At 53.8% G+C, this 16,629-nt stretch overlaps 6 protein-coding genes across 6 annotated transcripts; 1 reads left to right on the top strand and 5 right to left on the bottom strand.

Annotated features, from left to right (window-relative positions):
• Positions 1–609: 609 nt before the first annotated feature.
• POX_b03416 (uncharacterized protein) lies at positions 610–2,811 on the bottom strand (the record flags this gene model as incomplete). Its single annotated transcript, XM_050112313.1, has 3 exons — positions 610–1,132; positions 1,885–2,078; positions 2,158–2,811. 3 exons carry the CDS (start codon positions 2,809–2,811, stop codon positions 610–612), a joined length of 1,371 nt encoding a protein of 456 aa, XP_049972659.1.
• A 534-nt stretch (positions 2,812–3,345) lies between these two features.
• Positions 3,346–4,437, top strand: POX_b03417 (Coiled-coil domain-containing protein 25; the record flags this gene model as incomplete). The annotated part of the gene is made up of 4 exons (XM_050112314.1): positions 3,346–3,418; positions 3,496–3,535; positions 3,794–3,897; positions 4,037–4,437. The coding sequence occupies 4 exons, from the start codon at positions 3,346–3,348 to the stop codon at positions 4,435–4,437; spliced, it is 618 nt and encodes a 205-aa protein (XP_049972660.1).
• A 279-nt stretch (positions 4,438–4,716) lies between these two features.
• On the bottom strand, positions 4,717–6,130 carry POX_b03418 (uncharacterized protein; the record flags this gene model as incomplete). The annotated part of the gene is made up of 2 exons (XM_050112315.1): positions 4,717–5,572; positions 5,727–6,130. The coding sequence occupies 2 exons, from the start codon at positions 6,128–6,130 to the stop codon at positions 4,717–4,719; spliced, it is 1,260 nt and encodes a 419-aa protein (XP_049972661.1).
• A 1,563-nt stretch (positions 6,131–7,693) lies between these two features.
• POX_b03419 (Tyrosinase-like protein orsC) lies at positions 7,694–9,142 on the bottom strand (the record flags this gene model as incomplete). Its single annotated transcript, XM_050112316.1, has 3 exons — positions 7,694–8,429; positions 8,540–8,679; positions 8,729–9,142. 3 exons carry the CDS (start codon positions 9,140–9,142, stop codon positions 7,694–7,696), a joined length of 1,290 nt encoding a protein of 429 aa, XP_049972662.1.
• Positions 9,143–10,487: 1,345 nt separating this feature from the next.
• On the bottom strand, positions 10,488–11,784 carry POX_b03420 (4-nitrophenylphosphatase; the record flags this gene model as incomplete). The annotated part of the gene is made up of 5 exons (XM_050112317.1): positions 10,488–11,159; positions 11,256–11,347; positions 11,419–11,487; positions 11,595–11,616; positions 11,695–11,784. The coding sequence occupies 5 exons, from the start codon at positions 11,782–11,784 to the stop codon at positions 10,488–10,490; spliced, it is 945 nt and encodes a 314-aa protein (XP_049972663.1).
• Positions 11,785–12,563: 779 nt separating this feature from the next.
• On the bottom strand, positions 12,564–16,218 carry POX_b03421 (Cutinase transcription factor 1 alpha; the record flags this gene model as incomplete). Its single annotated transcript, XM_050112318.1, has 8 exons — positions 12,564–12,612; positions 12,676–13,701; positions 13,778–13,960; positions 14,049–15,481; positions 15,625–15,691; positions 15,811–15,835; positions 15,895–16,031; positions 16,079–16,218. The coding sequence occupies 8 exons, from the start codon at positions 16,216–16,218 to the stop codon at positions 12,564–12,566; spliced, it is 3,060 nt and encodes a 1,019-aa protein (XP_049972664.1).
• Positions 16,219–16,629: the final 411 nt, after the last annotated feature.

Consider the following 16,629-nt stretch of genomic DNA (forward strand, 5'->3'; position numbering starts at 1 on the left):
CACCTCCACTAGCACAGCGATATCGAATATTGAAAAGTCGATCACAGCCAACAAGGTTCCTCGAAAGGCAGAAAGTTGAAATGGATTCGTGGCGTGGAGATGAGTGAAGATGGATAGAACGGTCCAGATGAGAGAGACTTAGCACGCCCGAGAGATCTCGCTCACCACTGATCATCGTCCAAGGTGCGGCTCCCTGGTAGTCTCTCCAAAGGGACAAGGAGCCATTCAGGGCAAGCCCTGCGGTATAAGCCATGCCTGGATATGCCCAACTTCAGTGAAGTATGTAGCGGGGTCACAGCCGAGAATGAGGGAACGGGAACGCGTCGGAGCTCAGATCGAGGCTCTCTCACGTTCAGGTGGGCCCCTAGGCCCTCAGCAAGGGATGGCCATATGCTCCTCTGCTCGCCAAGGAGTCATGGCGCCTGCCTAACCTTGTCAAGGCTCGCGGGTATCACTGTTACTGCCGCTCCTCTCTATAAAGGAGACCTTAATGAAAGAGGGGCCATATCCCGCGGTCCTAGATTGAAGAAGCCCGCGGAGAAAAGTGGTTGCATCTCGCCTCAGCCCTGGGATAGTGAACGTCAAAGGAACCGCAAGGTCCCTTTGAACTCACGTCTTACGGTCCACAATCAGGACCATCTTGATGCCAGTCCGGCCTGGGGCGTAATAATCTGGAACGATTTCACGCTCCTCGAATCCACATTGGCGATAGAGCGCTCGCGCGGGCTCCCTGGCCTCATCCACCCACAGGTGAACTTGCTGACACCCCTCCTTCCGTAGGCGCCCCTCGAGGTAGAGCATGAGCTCGCGACCGACGCCTTGGCGACGATAGGGTTCAATGACGCAGACCTTGTGCAAGAGCGCGATGCCCTTTTGGCGCACATAGACCGCGTAGGCTACAGGACGATCCCTTGGTGACCAGGCACCATCCGTGACGCGGGTCGTGTACACGACCCGCGTGTTGGGCTTTTTTCTCCAAAGCTCTTCACCAAATGGAAACGCTTCATTGGTGGGAAAGGTCTTTTTTTCGAAACGTGAAATCTGGGCAAGAATTTCCAGCGCCTCGTCCCTTTTCAAGGAATGAATGTCCGAGTGGTTCCAGGTGGGCGACATTCTTTCCTTTCCCGCCCGACTGGATGATCACAGGTGGAATCTGTGACCTGATCAGAATTGAACGGTTTGCACTGAAGCAGACTAGGCCAAAATCTCTTGTCCAAAGAAAAAGACGAGGTTTAGGGGCCTATGCGTTCGGTTGTCGATGCGAATACCACTGCTGGCGTTTAATGTACAGAGGGTGCCAAGGACGGAAGTATGTAGAGGGTAAATCGTACTCCAACCAGATTATTCAGGCCTCAAACAAGCCTCAACTCTTGCGCTCTCGCGCGATCATCCGGCAGAAACGGGCGGCCTATCAATGCGGGGCGCTGGACTTTGGTCACTATAGAAACTGCACCGCTAAATTTAGTTCTACAACTTTGGCTCATGCTTGGGACGTCAAGCCGCGCCCGCTGGGTTGTGTTTGGTGGTATGATGGAGATCGAATAGTCGGCCTTAGACACCAGACCTCCAGTCCGACTGAAGAGCTCACACGTCCACCTGCACCGGGCTGAACGCTCAAGGCTGCTCGTAAGGAGTTGCTGAGGTCACCAGCATCCAGTCCCAGCGTACCTGATTCATTACGAAAGCGAGCTTTATCACAAAGGCCCTCGCGCATACTTCCTCGTAGACCTCCGTGTCTGTGACTTGATGACCACCGAGACCATGGGCAACCCACGGAGCCGATAGATCCATGGATGAAACTTGGCATCGGTCGGGTATGGTACATTCAATGTACATGCTGCACGCCCCGGGAGGGGGCTGTCACATTACTTGATCTTTCCTTACAAGTAATTCCCCTTGGAAAAGCGCGATCCGTAATCGCTAGCCTTACTGACGATTTCACGGCGCTGTTTGCCTGTGATCTTGGACCCGAGCGCCATGTCCTTCTCCCGATCAAAGGCCCGAGCACTGGGGTCGTCCTCTTCCTCCTTTCGCGATGCCTTTTCCCTCCCCAGAGGTGCGCTTTTCCCCTGTTGATCCTGAAAATGATCCTGGTTAGCGACACCCATGTTTCTCGACCACTTTGGCCCCATCAGTATCATCCGTCTCCAAACTCACGTTGTATTTCTTGATCCTCTCCTCCATTTCCTTCGCGCGGGCCACATCTGTAGTGGAGGCGGACCGTTGATCCGATCGATTGGGAGCGGCGCCGACCCCCATTACTTGATCCTGGAGTCGCCGCATTCTCTCCTCTGGCGTTTCGACCCAAGCTGCATCTACTTGTTTGGACCCGGGCGCGCGGGCGGATTTCCCGGTTTGAAATTTGCGATTCCGTAATTGTGTTGGGTCGATCTTGGAGGCCCAGTCGCTCGAACTCGGCGGTTGCAGCATCCATTCATCCCGCTGATTCTCCTTCTTTTGAACGTCGGTTCCGTGCGACGAGGTCGGGACTGGTGCTGCTGGTACTGGCTGTGCACCACCCAGAGAGGGTGGAAGTCCAGGTCCAAAATCATCGTCGCTGTCACTGTCGCTGTCACTGCCGCTCGGCGACGCCGGTTCTCCAACTTTCTCGTCGCGGGGATCTGATGCTTGTGGGGGTGGCATTGCGGGTCCAATCACCCTCTTTTTCGTCAAAGGCTCGCCCTGGGCAGCCTCGCCGTCGAGCTTTCTTTTCTCAGAAGGATCCATCCAGTGTTGTGGATGCTGCGGAGCACAGATGAGATAGATCTTAGGTGATGGGGCTGCGTAGAGAGTAGTGATGGCAGAAAACATGCGCACGATAAGATAACGTCTTCTGCGTTTCGGACATCGATTGACCGCCTGCGCAGCCAGGCGTGCTAGACGACTCACCTGTGGGACTTGACGAATCAAGACTTACAGTACTGCCCGAGTCTATTCTATTACACAGCGTTGAGCGTAGTATGTTTTCTTGATCAAGAGAGATACGCTCATGTCATTCTCGTCATGTGTGGGCAGACCATACGGCTAGCGTCGTATCATCATCCCTCCATCGTGATCAAAATGCCACAGTCCATCTAGTTCTTGTCCAATATAGCTTTGTCTGGTCTCACCAGTAGTATCCAAGGTACTCCGGTCGGCATGGTCCCCGATTTACACGGATGACTAAGCTCGATATTTCCATCAAGCTGGACTCGGGCAGCCGAGGGTCACTGAAGTAATTCACGGTTTCCAACCCCACCAGGATAGACACTTGACCAGGGACGAGATTTTAGTCCCGTGTTCTGTCCATTATACCCTTTTGTGCAGATAGCTTTGCGTCCCGGCCGCATCGGACTCCAATCCAAGATGGTCTACTATTTCACATCCAACGTGGTCTCTCCCTCCGCGTTTATCTACGTCGGCAAGGATAAGTTCGAAAGTATGCGCCAGAAAACCCAAGACGGAAAGGCTTGCTGGGAAGAATTGCGCCTCTGACGATGAACCACGCTCTCGCAGATGAGGATCTGATTAAATTCGGCTTGGACCACGATGTCTGGTACGTCTGATCATGCATCGTTTCTTTTCGGTTTTGGGGTTTTGGGATTCCGTTTTCCTCTTCTTTGGGGCGAGTTCTTTTCGTCTCAATTTTTGGCCCCGTGGTCGGTCACTCCGTCCTCAACAGTGCAGTCAGCTAACATGTTCTTGGAAATTGCATAGGGTCGGTCGCTCACACGCCTGTTTTGCTCATCACCTCCGTTCACTGCCACTGATGCCCTCCTCCGCCTGCGCAGTTCCATGTTGATAACCTGTCGAGCGCCCACGTCTACTTGCGCATGCGCGAAGGCGAAACCTGGGACCAGATCCCCGAGCCCCTGCTCGAAGACTGCGCGCAACTGACAAAAGCGAATTCTATCGAGGGTGCGTCTTTCCCCTCTAAACCTTTATTTCTCTCATCGCATGCATCGCATGGCTGGATCCCACACCGCAGGTCCCGGAGGGTGGGAGTGAGAGTGAGAGAGAGACAACAGAAAAATGGGGAGGCTCACCACTGGCGCAGGGAACAAAAAGGATAACGTGACCATCATTTATACGCCCTGGTCGAATCTGCAGAAAGATGGCTCGATGGCGACCGGACAGGTCTCGTTCCACAATCCCAAATTGGTGAAGAAAGTCCTGGTTCGGGTGCGCGAGAACCCCATCGTCAACCGTCTGAACAAGACTCGCGTGGAGAAATTCCCCGATCTGCGCGCCGAGAAGGAGGAGTTTCTGAAGAAGAAACGCCGCGATGAGCGTAAGACTCGCGAGCAGCAGCAGATCAAGGAGAAGCAGGAAAAGCGAGAGCGGGAACAGCTTAAATGGCAAAAGGACCATGCGTACGATGATATGTTCTCCGCGGAGAACATCGAGGCTAGCAGTAATCAAGATCGGGACCCGGATTTCTTGGACGATTTCATGTAAGGTCTTGGTCCAGAAAACAGGCGAAAAAGAAAGAGAGAGAAGAAGAGATCTTGTGGTTATTTCTCGCTTTTCAGTCACCATTGGGGGTTTGCATAGATCTCTGATGACAGCATATAAAGGCACGATATCTTCCATATTTACAGGTTTGAAATTGGATATTCACAGAGTTGAAGCTCCCCACGAAGAGGGAGTATCTTTGAAACAAAAAAAAGACTTTGTGTAGATCTGCGTGCGTTGCCATCGCAGACTCTTGACCGTCCAAGATTCCGAACGTGTGCTTCACTCGTCCCAAATAACACTGCTCAGTCCCTCGGCAGTACCTACTTGGCCAGGCTCGCCGACTTGCAGCGTCGCAATCTTCTCGCCCAAGTTGCCTGTCTTGCGGTCTCTGCGAACAATCGCCACATTCGACGAGGCCTGGTCACCGATCGCCACCAGATCACCCGCGCGATTGATCGCAACGGTCCGGGGGACCTTGCCATACGAGGGGGTCTTTTGGCGGAACTTGACGGTGCCCGTACGTGGCGATCGATCCAAAGCCACCATACTGTCGCTGGGGGCGAAGCCCTGATCGGAACGGATGGACACGTACAGGGTGTCGTCGATCAAGCGGATCTCTGCTGGGGTGGCCCCCTTGGGCATCACACCGTTGGTGTAGGGCACCATGGTCTGAATCTTCTCGAATGAGAGACAGCCAGACCGCGCATAGGTGACGTCGAAGACGTCGACCGTACCACCAATCTCATTGGCCAAATACATCATCGTCTTTCCGACGGCTTGAGCCTGTCGCGAGTCACTGGCGTGACCAGTCTGGTCATCCCGAGAGTGTTTCTGGTCGCTGGTACCATCGGACCAGAACACGCCGTGACGCGGTCCAAATCCAAAAGTGATATTGACCGAGGGGCATTCATGCAGCTTGCCGGATTCACCGTCGATGGAGTAGATGCGGAGGAGATCAGCGCCCAAGTCGGGGCTCACGACGAAGGAGCCGGTCGGATCCAAAAAGACCTCGTGCGGATGCGGGGAGTCTTGTTGAGCAACGGCACCCGGGCGAGTCAGTTTGAAGTGGAATTCCTGGAGCGCGGAATCGCCGTCGTGCAGAGGAAGAGCAAAGGTCGAAACCGCCGAGCCCTCGCTACCGATGATGTTAGTTTATTCTGATGGTGTTCTGACAGCAAGGAGAACACAGCATCAACCCCTCTAAGCCAGAAAGCAAAAAAAAAAAAAAGAAAAGAAAAGAGTAGAAAAGAGCACTCCTACGCAGGGAGTAGGGAGTACGGGATCCTTACTAATGTGCAATGGCCAGGTACTTGTCGCCCTGATCATTCTTGTAGATGACACTGTTGACGCCGCCGCCCACCGTGTCCGTCTTGGCATATTGCTGCAAGGAGCCATCTCGTCCCGCATGGTATGCCCAGAGGGAGCCATGCGTGCTGGGGTCTGCAGAACCGGCTTCGTCTGAGCAATACACCGTCTGGGTGTCTCGATCAAAGGTGAGCCAGCTGGGCATGGTACCACAAGTCTTGGCTGTGTCGGTCAGGGAAAGGCTCTTGCCATTGAAGGCGAGCGAATAGACATTGCCATTGTAATGGGTAGCCCAAAGCCGAGACGTGGTATGGCGTCCGGCGCTGTCTTGCAGGGAAGCGCCCGTGAGGGTGAGAAGAGAGAACAAGGGGGCGTGCGTGAGGCGCATCGTGATCGTTCAGGACGGAGACCGCTATTCGGTACCTGAGCCGCCAACGTCCAGACAAAAAGGATCAACACTGATCAATACGGAGCAAGAAGGAGGAGAGAGGGAGAAGGAGGAGGAAGCGGGGGAGGCTTTTTAAAGGAAGGACACATTCTGTTTGCTCCTTTCCAGGCGACCAAGCAGGGTTCGTATATACACATCAACGACACATCCAGACTACGCCATCAGCACAGCGCGTGCTTTGCTGCAGAAGCCGAATTGTGGAGTCGTGCCGGTGTCGTCAAGCGGGGACGGAGATGGAGATGGAGATGGGAGATGCAGCTGCAGACACCGATGGGACCAGCCCGAGTGCCAGGCGTGGGATGATCGGCTGCGACTTGCAGTGTGCATGGCATTCTCGTGCCGGCTCAAGCGGGAATCAATTTGCAAGAGGACCAGAGCGCACTTCTCATGCCCGTGTTGCGTGGACAATCCGGGAATGGATCGACGTGGGGGTTTGCCTGAAGAGAGAGAGTCGAGTGGAGTTGGAAGAAATCCTCGCATTGGATCCGGGGAGACACCGAAGTCCGCCTCCGAAATGCCTCCGCTAGATCTCTCCTTCAAAGGGATGCGAGACCTGACTCGGTGGAGACCAGGTCGGGTCGACGCTGACGCTGGACGATGATGGGGAAACGATGCAACGCCGTGAGAGTTACGCGCTCGACGTAAGATGCATGATGCGCTTCTTTTTTTTTTCTTCTTCTTCCTTGGTTTCAACCAGAATGCATCCAGCCAGTGGTCCCCTAGCCACGACGAAGACACACAGATACAAACACACAAACAAACGTTGGCATGCGGCTTGATACGATAAGAGACGCGCTTGCACGAGCACCAGCTCACTTTTTCTTTTGATCCACCGGATGGAGCCTCACACCTATTCATTCTCAAACACTGGCTGACAACTTACCTCTTTGGGATAATGATGAACTTCGGGCTCCTTTCGAAGCGATCCATTTTTAAACACTCGCCGGTATGTCATGGGGGAACCTGCAACGGAATTATACCGCACAGTTTGGTAGAGATTTTAAGAGCATCTTTGAGTTGTCCTTTCCAAAACGAGAGTACAAGGCTCCTCCAGCTTGGACCACGTTTTGTCATTCCAATTAATCCATGGCCCCGAGTGAGCTGGCTCAAGGGCATGGTAGTCATGACCAAAAATCCAGCGCAAGCGAGGTACCGGAGGAACTCAGGTCTAGCGTGAAAATGATGACATTTGATCTGATGGAGTCCACTGCAGGACTCAGGTAGGGTAGCGAAGTGGATCGGGGCTGGTACCTGAAACGTCAAAGGCGCTACGGACAATTGGGAAGCTGTCAACTGCTGCATGGAGACTCTTTCCCATGTGGACTGTATCCGAGTCGTCGACAGCGCGGAATAGAAGGTTTCCACAGTACAATTTGACAACCCGCCGAGGGAGAATAATCGAGAACCGTTTATGAATACTATCTTGCAACGCTTTCGCTCCTCTATGACAGATGAATACGTGACGTCTACCTCTCAGAGCCTTTCCCCTCCCGGGCACAGAGTTCACAGATACACATAACAAAAGGGCCCGGCAGTCGTGCTCATAATCTCTCGCATCGCAATCGACCCTCGCTTCACGTAGCCCACATTCACGTGGGTGTCGAGCGTGGTATTGGGAGAGACGGGGTCATTCAAAAAGGTGCCCGTCCCTCGAATGGCAAATTCCCGATTCTTCAGATCGAGAGATTGCCAGATCCACCAGAGCCGATCGATCATGGCGTGGTGATTCCAAAACCCAGGGTCCCCCGGGTTGGCGTCGGCATCACGGCCGGGATCGCCCCCCATCGCGAGATGACCGCCTCCGTGGACCCCAAGACGACCACTACCCGGTGCCCCCTGGGCGGTCGTCTCAAAGGCCCAGATGTCGGGACTGTTTTGGATGAGCTGGACGATGGTGGTGTAGTTGTTGTTGTCGCGAAGGATCGAGGTGGTTAGATCCCGTTTCATGCAACGTGGGTTGTAGTCGAGGGGATTCGACGTGCGAGTCACACCGGCCCCCGGCACGTAGAGAAACGAGGGACCCATGGCGACGGTGTAGTTGACAAAAGGACCGCTGGTGACGCATCCACCTCCGGTGCCCGGGGGAAGAATCAGAGGAGGCACGCTGGTCTCGCCGAGCGGAATTTCAAGATTGGGTTGATTCGGGATGAAAGCACCGTTGCCAGAGAGGGAGGTGTCACTTCCGTCGAAAAGAGGCGACAATTCCATCGAGTCGACATCGGCGCCCCAGTTCCAGTATCTGAAAGAGAGAGAGAGAGAGTCAAAAAACAGGAGGGATCGAACGTTCAGTCAAATCCAGTCGTGTTTGCCATTGGGTCAACGCGCGAACAAGTAGAAATGATCACTTACGGAAGATCTTCATTATAACCACATTCATTCTTCAAAGCCTCTTCAAAGGTATAGATGAAGTATCGATGCCACGCCAGAAACGTCCCCTTGTGGAATCTAATCAGCTCGTCGGCAAGCAAGACGGACATCAACCGAGCCACCTTCCAAACCAACCGCTGTGGGCAAATAGGATCTTTTGACCAGACTTACCGTTCGATGAATATGCCAGGTTTGATTAATGTGCGTAGCCACAAAGTCATCATACCGTGTCTTGGCCCCCGCGGCCAATGCCGCTGGTGTCTGCGGTGGCAATCTCTGTAGACACAGGATCGCGTCGATGTAAGCTCTTCTTTCGCCCGGCGTAAGGGCTCGCCAATCCCGACGCACTCGCAAAATTTCCAAGGTGCAGCTTGGTTGGTAGACCTCGCCGAGCAAGCGACCCTCCAGGCCACCGAGTGTCTGATCAAGTGCCGATTGACTCAGCCGATGTAGTTGATACGCCGAATTCTCGGTCCTGTCTGGGAGAGACGACAGCAGAGGATCATCATATCTCGCCTGCGTGGGCATTCCCCACGTCTGCACCAACAGACACGATGATAACAAACCGCACAAAAAGAGGTCCATGAGAGCTCACTCCACGAACTTATTGTCACAGGTGAAAAGCACTCTCTTGTTGTTTTTAGATCTTTGGCTCTCCGGCGAGATGAATACATCTCTCTTGAATTGGGATGATGAACAGTCGAGTATTTGTATCAATCGAATCGTGTCCTGCACCAAGGCTGACGTTCATCTTGTCTCGCCTGGCATCTGTTCAAACGAGGTCGCTCGCGTCGCATCGCCTTCAGGAACCCGTTTATATGAGGCTGCTTGTTTCATGCTCATACGAGTCCTGCATGAACTGTGATACCCTGGCACCTCGTGGCGGGACCCTCGTCTGGATACCATGACAGGGGTGAGGGTGTCCTTGGAGGACGAATAGTGAGGCCCGACATAGTTCTGGTATGATTCACATCGCATTTGGGACGGGGATGGCTCCCTGTAGGTTCCGCTCTCTTGGGTATCAAGTGGATGCTACCTTACCAGTCGTCTCGGACCCGATCGTGATGATCTGAGTTCTCTGATCCCCCCCCCCCCCCCCCCCCCCCCCCCATGTCTGGTACAGTCGTATCCAAGTTTGGTCAGCGGTTCAGCCGGGGACAGCCAGAAAAAGAGGGTGAGAGAGAAAGAGACAGTGTGTGTATGAGTGTACTTGATGTAAGTGTGTGATATCATAACTCGCGCTGAATCTGACCCAGAGTATGAGAATATTCACATGAGCAATTTTAAGCTTCGTATGTAGCAGGGATGCCGAGGCCGCTCTCGCTTAAGAGCTGAAAATGTACCAATCCTTCGAGCGATCTGTTGACTCAGATGTCACACCACCAGTTCGCTGCGAGGTCACCATCGGGGGACTCCAATCTGGCACGATCGACTTTGGGTGCTCGTGTCTATCATGGCCAGAAAGAAAACAAAGAGCTTTGTGGATGAACACTTTCGTTTTCAGTTTTGTTCAAGGGCCAATGTCGAGGATTGTTTGTTGAAGAAAATCACAAAGGGGCAATTGTATAACGAGTCTGGTATGATCTTCGTCTCGGCGCTCTGAACTCACGTCAGCCTCAGCTGCAAGTCAATCCACCATATATCTAGGGAGGAGGGAAGCTGAGATTCTTCTTCTTCTTTCTATTTTATTGATTTCTGTCTGATGCAATGAGCAGAAATGCATATCCACATGTTTATATTCCAGGTGTAAGATTCTATTCTGTCATAGATGGTGTAACCACATGATGAATACCGCAAAAAGACCGGTTCGGTGACACGATGCTGGATTACTGACTGGAGCGTAGGATGTCCCCTCCTACATAGTGACGGACCACTCGTATATGTCATGCTGGCTGGAACTTTCTCACCACTGCCGGCCATCACTAGATACTCACTGCTCCACGCCGAGCAAGTCCGACAGCTTATCCAAATAGGCCAGCGGTCGAATGGATCCCGAGACAAATTCTTCTTTTGAACTCACGCCCGTCAAGACACCCAAGGTTCCGCCCAATTTTCCCTCAATACCGAATCGAATATCCGTGTTGACTCGATCACCCACCATGCATGCCCGGCTGCGGTCAAACTTGAATTTACCCTCGATCGCGTCCATCATGGCCTGACTGGGTTTCCCCAGGGCCACGGGATCCCTCCCCAGCATCATGATCAGCGGAGCGCTCATCGACCCAGCTCCCGGAAAGAGCGTGCCGGAGTTGGGAAGGGTCGAATCGACATTGGTGGCGAGGAAGACGGCACCCCGTTTCACGTAGTGATACGCAAGAGCGAGCTTGAAGTAGTTCAGATGGAAGTCGAGCCCAACCAGAACAACTCCCACTTCGGGGTCAAGAAGGGAAGTGTCCCCTGCGGCGATGCGCTTGTAGTCTTCAGGCTGGATGTCGCGGCGATAAGCCGCGTCCGTCCCGCCGATGAAGGGGACATTTTCAGAGCGCAACTCTTGCTCGATACCGGATTCTCCAATCACGTAGACCTTGCGCTTGTTCTCCGGTAGTTGGAGGATCCGCGAGATGTAGATTGATGAGCTATATGACGACGAGAAGATTTCTTCCTGTCGAGCAGTCAGTGGATACTTGTCGTGCCTGGAAAAAGAAAAAAAAAAAACTAAAAACTAAAAACAAATCAAGGAAGGATTTGGGGGACTGACCACATTGCTGGGAATCCCGAGACTCTCCAGTTTCTTCAAATAATCGGCGCGCGATTTGGTGCTGTTATTCGTGACAAAGACGACTTGTTTCCCTGCAGATGCCAATCAGTCTCGTCATCACTTTGGCAAGTCACGCTCTCAAGAAGACGGAGACCATACGCACCATTCTTTCGCAGCAATTCCAATGTATCAACTGTTCCTGGAAAGACATGATCTCCAGACCAGAGTACGCCTTGAAAAAATAGTTAGCGTTAACAATTGCGAACTAGATCGCAGGATCACTCCCGGAAATCGGAGACTCTGATCTTGCATGCGGGGGGAAACACATCGAAAACACACCGTCGCAATCGAACAGAAAGACCTATATGTTGAGCAAAAGTCAGTGGTCTTCTAGTCCTCACAGACGATTAGGGCTCCTGCAAGACGACGGTCAACTAACATCAAATTTGTCCAAAAACTCGCGCAGGCCGGCTTTGTCTCCGGTCAGGTAGCGCGGGGTCACGGAGGACATGGCGGGCGCCTCAGTCATGCTGGTGATACGGCACGAGATACAGGTCAATTGCTAAAGAGTGAAGGTGGGAGAGAAGCAGAAGCCGGGACAAACACTCGAAGATCTGGCGAGCGCGTCGACAAAATATATGTGCAAAAACCACCGAAACCGGGATGGGGTAGGAAATGATGTACGACCCCAACTCGAATTCACGAGTCACCGAAAGAGAGCCGTCGGTGACTCGCCGACGGGACGGCGTGGGGCCGCACCGCGGGGGCGAATTGGCCAGTTGATGGCTTGGTCCTTGGGACGATGCCGGCTCCCGACGTGCAGCAGTCGAGGTATCGTGGAGCAATGGAGCGAGCTGTGAAGACAAATGGTCTGTACCTCAAGGATTTAAGATCCTTGTCCTTGAGTAGAACATGGACGTGGGATGCAGGCGGGAGGTGATGCTTGCTATGTTAGGTCTTGAGCGAATAGCTTAGAGATTGGAAGAATTCACTAGGGCCAAAATACTTTTCATCCAGTGGCTCGACGTGGACCGAAAGATAGTTGGAATACATATAAGGAGACAACCTATCACCTAATTTTAAGCGACGACAATCCACTAAACTGGTAACACCCCCGACGCCGACCAGAGATAAGAGAACCCAAAACGCCTGCCAAAGATAGACAAGAGTCCGATGGAGCACACTATTTACAGGTACGCCGCAAAGATCCCCCAAGGTGCGTGGAGATAGAGAGATTGAAAAAAAAAAAAAAGAAAAAAAGAAACACTCATTGCGCCATTGAAACGAGACCTAGTTGAAGAATCCAACTTAAGCCGCAAGATCAGCAAAGCCCCCATTGATACCGAAAAATTGGAACCTGCACCAGAGTTAGTCCGAATGGAGAGCCTTTGATCAAGAACAATTTCCGCTCGTCACGTACCAGTCTTCTACATTCAGCGTTGTGGGTGCGGTTGGTCCACTGCGCGAGCTGGTGCTCCAGTTGTCATCCTGGCTGGTAGCATCCATCGTTCTGCCATTCATCGTCCCATCGAGATTCTGCATGGGCCACGGTTGACCATCCATGCTAAACATCTGCTGCGAGCCTCCGGGTCCCATGCCCATCGCTCCCGGCATGCCGGACATCATCTGAGGACTACCCTGGGAGACTGACATGTTGCGGCTGGGGACGGCTGCTGGGGCATTTCCCATCATCGACCGCTGACCCATGCTGGGGTTGTTGGGCATATGTGAGGGCACCTGTACCGAAGGATCAACGGACGGAGGCGGCGGTGGGGAGGCCAGCTCCGGGAAGATCGCGGTGCCGTCGGGGAACAACTGGTCAGGTTGGAAATTCTCCCACAGAGATGGCGATAGATTGGGCGAGTTGCGCGTAACGAGGAAGAAATCCGGCGGCGTGGCCGGTAGGGAGAATTGCGCATTGAAAGGAGTGGTTGGGCGAGTGTTCCCACGCGAGTTCGCGGGACCCACGATAGGATCCTGGGGCCCGCGATGGTGTGGTGACATCTGACTCAGCGGGGGCTGGTTGATCTCACGCGAGGGCGTCACAGCTGGGGTTTGCGGACGGGATCGCTCGTAGGAGACGGGCGGGGTGGGACCCCCGTTAGGAAGTCCCAAATCCATGTCGTCAAACTTCCTCTTGGGAGGAATTGGCTTGGGAGCCTTTGCCGGAGCAGCCGCGGCGGCGGCAGCGGCGGCGGTTGGCTCGTGAGGCCGGCGTTGGTGCCGTTTTCCTGCGGCCTTTTGCAATCTCTCCTCCAAAACTTTGTTGCCCAAAATGGATTCAAAAAGAGTATTGACCATTTTGGCCACCAGCCAGACCTTGGACACTTCCTTGAGAGCCGACATGCATACGTTGATCCGCTCTTGGCAAGTAGCCACAATGGACGGGACCGAGGATCGCATTTGGTAGACATGCATAATGAGGGCCGAGAACAAGCTGTAAACACTGTAGAATGAATCGGTCAGCAGTGCATCCTCTTAATGAACAGATGACAGCTAGCAAGAGAGAGGCATCCGCATACATGAAAGCTGGGGTGTAGCGTATTTCGTTGTGCGCCTGAAGGGCCTCGGTGATAGAGGTCATCATCCCGGCTGCTTGGAAAGCAATGGTTCGCGAGGGATATGCCATCTCTTCGACACGGTAGCTGTTGGGTGCTGAAGAGGCAGGAGGCATGTGAGCTCGATGTAGCAGACACAGAGTGGTACTGCAGAGAGACAGAAAGTAAGTTTTGATTTTTCCGCGACAAGTTTTCAAGCATTCCAAACTTTCTGAGGAGGAGGGGTGTGACGTACTAGTAGTTGGAATGGAGTAGCGCTGCCCAAAAGTGATGGCGGGATCGTTGCCAGCAAACTTCCTTGGGACAGTTCTGCAGCCAATCGGCCAAGGCCATATCGGAATGAGTGAGATCCATCGCATTCATGCGCCGTGATTTGGACGCAACAGAGTATTGCTGAGACAGGACCAGTCCCATGATCTCGCAGAGTTTCACGTATTGCAGGAAGAACTGCACATGCACCGGATCAGGGGCGTAGTCCGCCGGAGCGTCCAGCTCATCCTCGATGAAATCGTCCTCGGTCAGCATTTCCACGTCGGAATCATCGGTGTTGATGCCGATCGGACGGCCGAGAGCAACGGCCACCGAGCGGTCTCGAGTGAAGAGGGTCCACCAGATGCGCTTCCACAAACGCTTGTCAGGTTTGTTCAGCTGCGAAGTTTCGACACTGCGATGCATGCCCGAGCCTTGAGCGACGACCATCGCCACCCGTGTCCAGTAGAAGACATTCTTGGTCACATCTTCTGGTCCTTCCCAGTACCAACCTAAGAGAACCAGGGCCTGCACGATCGTTACCCGGTCGTCTTCGTAGTTGGCATCGTATAGGGCCTTGGCCCGTTTATAAAAGGTCATAGCCGCGGGGGTAGTGGACCCATTGGCATCCATCAGCTGTGGATTGGTGCAGACACGAGAGCCCGCCAGCAGAATGGCCTGCAGCAAGAGAAGCGAGGGTGGATTCTTCGGATCCCGGTATTGGCGCAAGAAGCGGCTGCGATTGATGATGGGCACGATGGGAGCCACCCATTTGAAGTAAGCGTCGACCAACTCATCGCAGAGAGGTTTTGGGGGAAGGAGGAAGGCGCCTCGTTGGTGGAGAATGTCAATCTCGAGATTGTCTAGGTCGGTCAGGCGCGCCCGCGACCCACGGATGTTGGGCGGCAGAGGATAGTGCACAACATCGGTGGTTCCGTGTCGGTCTTGTACCAGGAGGGAGAGATTTGACGATTCACCCAAGTAGGCCACGCGACCGGCTTCCTTGATTGGAGCGCGAGCAAACTTGGGTTTCATGAATTGGGCGTAGGCATTATCTGTGGAAGCTTGCTGAGCGGCTTCGGACTCGGTGAGCGAGGTGATCGGCATGCCGGAAGTAGCCATACGTTCTTTGCGCCATCCAAATGACCCATCCTCCCTATCTTCCGAGCTCGAATCGCGGGGCTTTGAATCGGTGTCCGGATGGTGAGGATCTTCGGGCTGATCCGGTCGGTAGGGTGGCACCGCCGCGTCGACCAGCGAGGAGGCAGTGTTGTTGGGGGGTGGACTATCGCCATAGCGACTCTCCTCTCGGGCCTTTGTCGAGTTCTTTTTTCGTTTCGGGGTTGGGATTTTGCACTCGATGGAGAAGGCGACGCAGTTGGTGCATGGGACTCCGAGACTGGCAGCATCACAGCGAACCTGATTGGGTGGTCAGCCGGAAGGGGGCCGTTGGGAAGGGAGCGGCGCATCGCGACCGGGTGAAAGTACTGACTTTGCGTGAATGACATGTCTACATCATCGAAATGAACCTGTGCGTTAGCAAAACTCGATCGCAAACTCACGATTTGACCAAAAACGGGGTCCTGATGCGCTCGCGGGACCTGGTTATCTTGGGATAAGCTGAACGGCCTGGCGATAAGAGCTGTGTGGCAGCAAAAAGGGCCGAGGCACAGTACCAGCCGAGGCTGCCCCCCTCCAAGTCTCCAGCGCACCAAATCGCGTCAGGCCTCGACACAAAAGGGACGTACCTCGCACGCGCGGGACGCACGTTGTCTAGAAGTAGTATCAACCACGTTAGTATGCAGTTTCCAAATGACACCTGCTTCCCACACCTGATTCGGCGGACACGTTTCTGCCAGAACGAGGAGCTGAAAACCCTGACGATGGCCTCTTCTCTTGTCCTGCACCGCCCGACCATCCTCCCCCGTCTCCCTCTTCCTCTGGCTTTGCTTGATTGGAGTCTTCTGGCCTGAAAGACAGATTCAAGAGAAAAAAAAACATTTTTCACGTGCTCACCTTCTGAAGCTGAGCGGTTGACCTCCGGGACCATTGCGCACTGTGATTCCGGACGTCCCTGTCGAACCTGTTGCGCTCGGCGCTGGACTGGCCTGCTCGGGCGCAGGTAGTTCCGTGCGAGATTCGGTCGTGGTACTCATCGCGCGCAGTCCCCTCGCAGGAGACGACTCGTTCTCTGGATGGCCAGGGCGTGATGAAAGAAGGCAAAGAGAGTAAGGAAAGCGGAGTGGACGATTGAACGGGGGTGTGTTCGAACTTCGAGGTGGTACTAACGATGGTGGAGGTGGGTCGGTGCGGTGATCATGTAATAATCAGGACTCGGCGGGAGGACAGGAACCGCCCGGAGGCCAATTTGGGGGGGTGGAAAGTGGAAGCAAAGGGGGGCCTGAGTGGTCCACGATGAGCTTTTTGGCTGCATCAAGCCAAGCCACACGAGGGTCAGTAGGGTAAATTTGGAAGAATTGAAAATTCACAAGTGCCCTCATCTTCTCCGGTATTGATTGATTTCGTCCACACGCGACACATCAAACAAGAAACAAAAAAGGCACGGG

The sequence above is a fragment of the Penicillium oxalicum genome, chromosome II, assembly GCF_001723175.1.
Source record: "Penicillium oxalicum strain HP7-1 chromosome II, whole genome shotgun sequence".
NCBI lineage: Eukaryota > Fungi > Ascomycota > Eurotiomycetes > Eurotiales > Aspergillaceae > Penicillium > Penicillium oxalicum.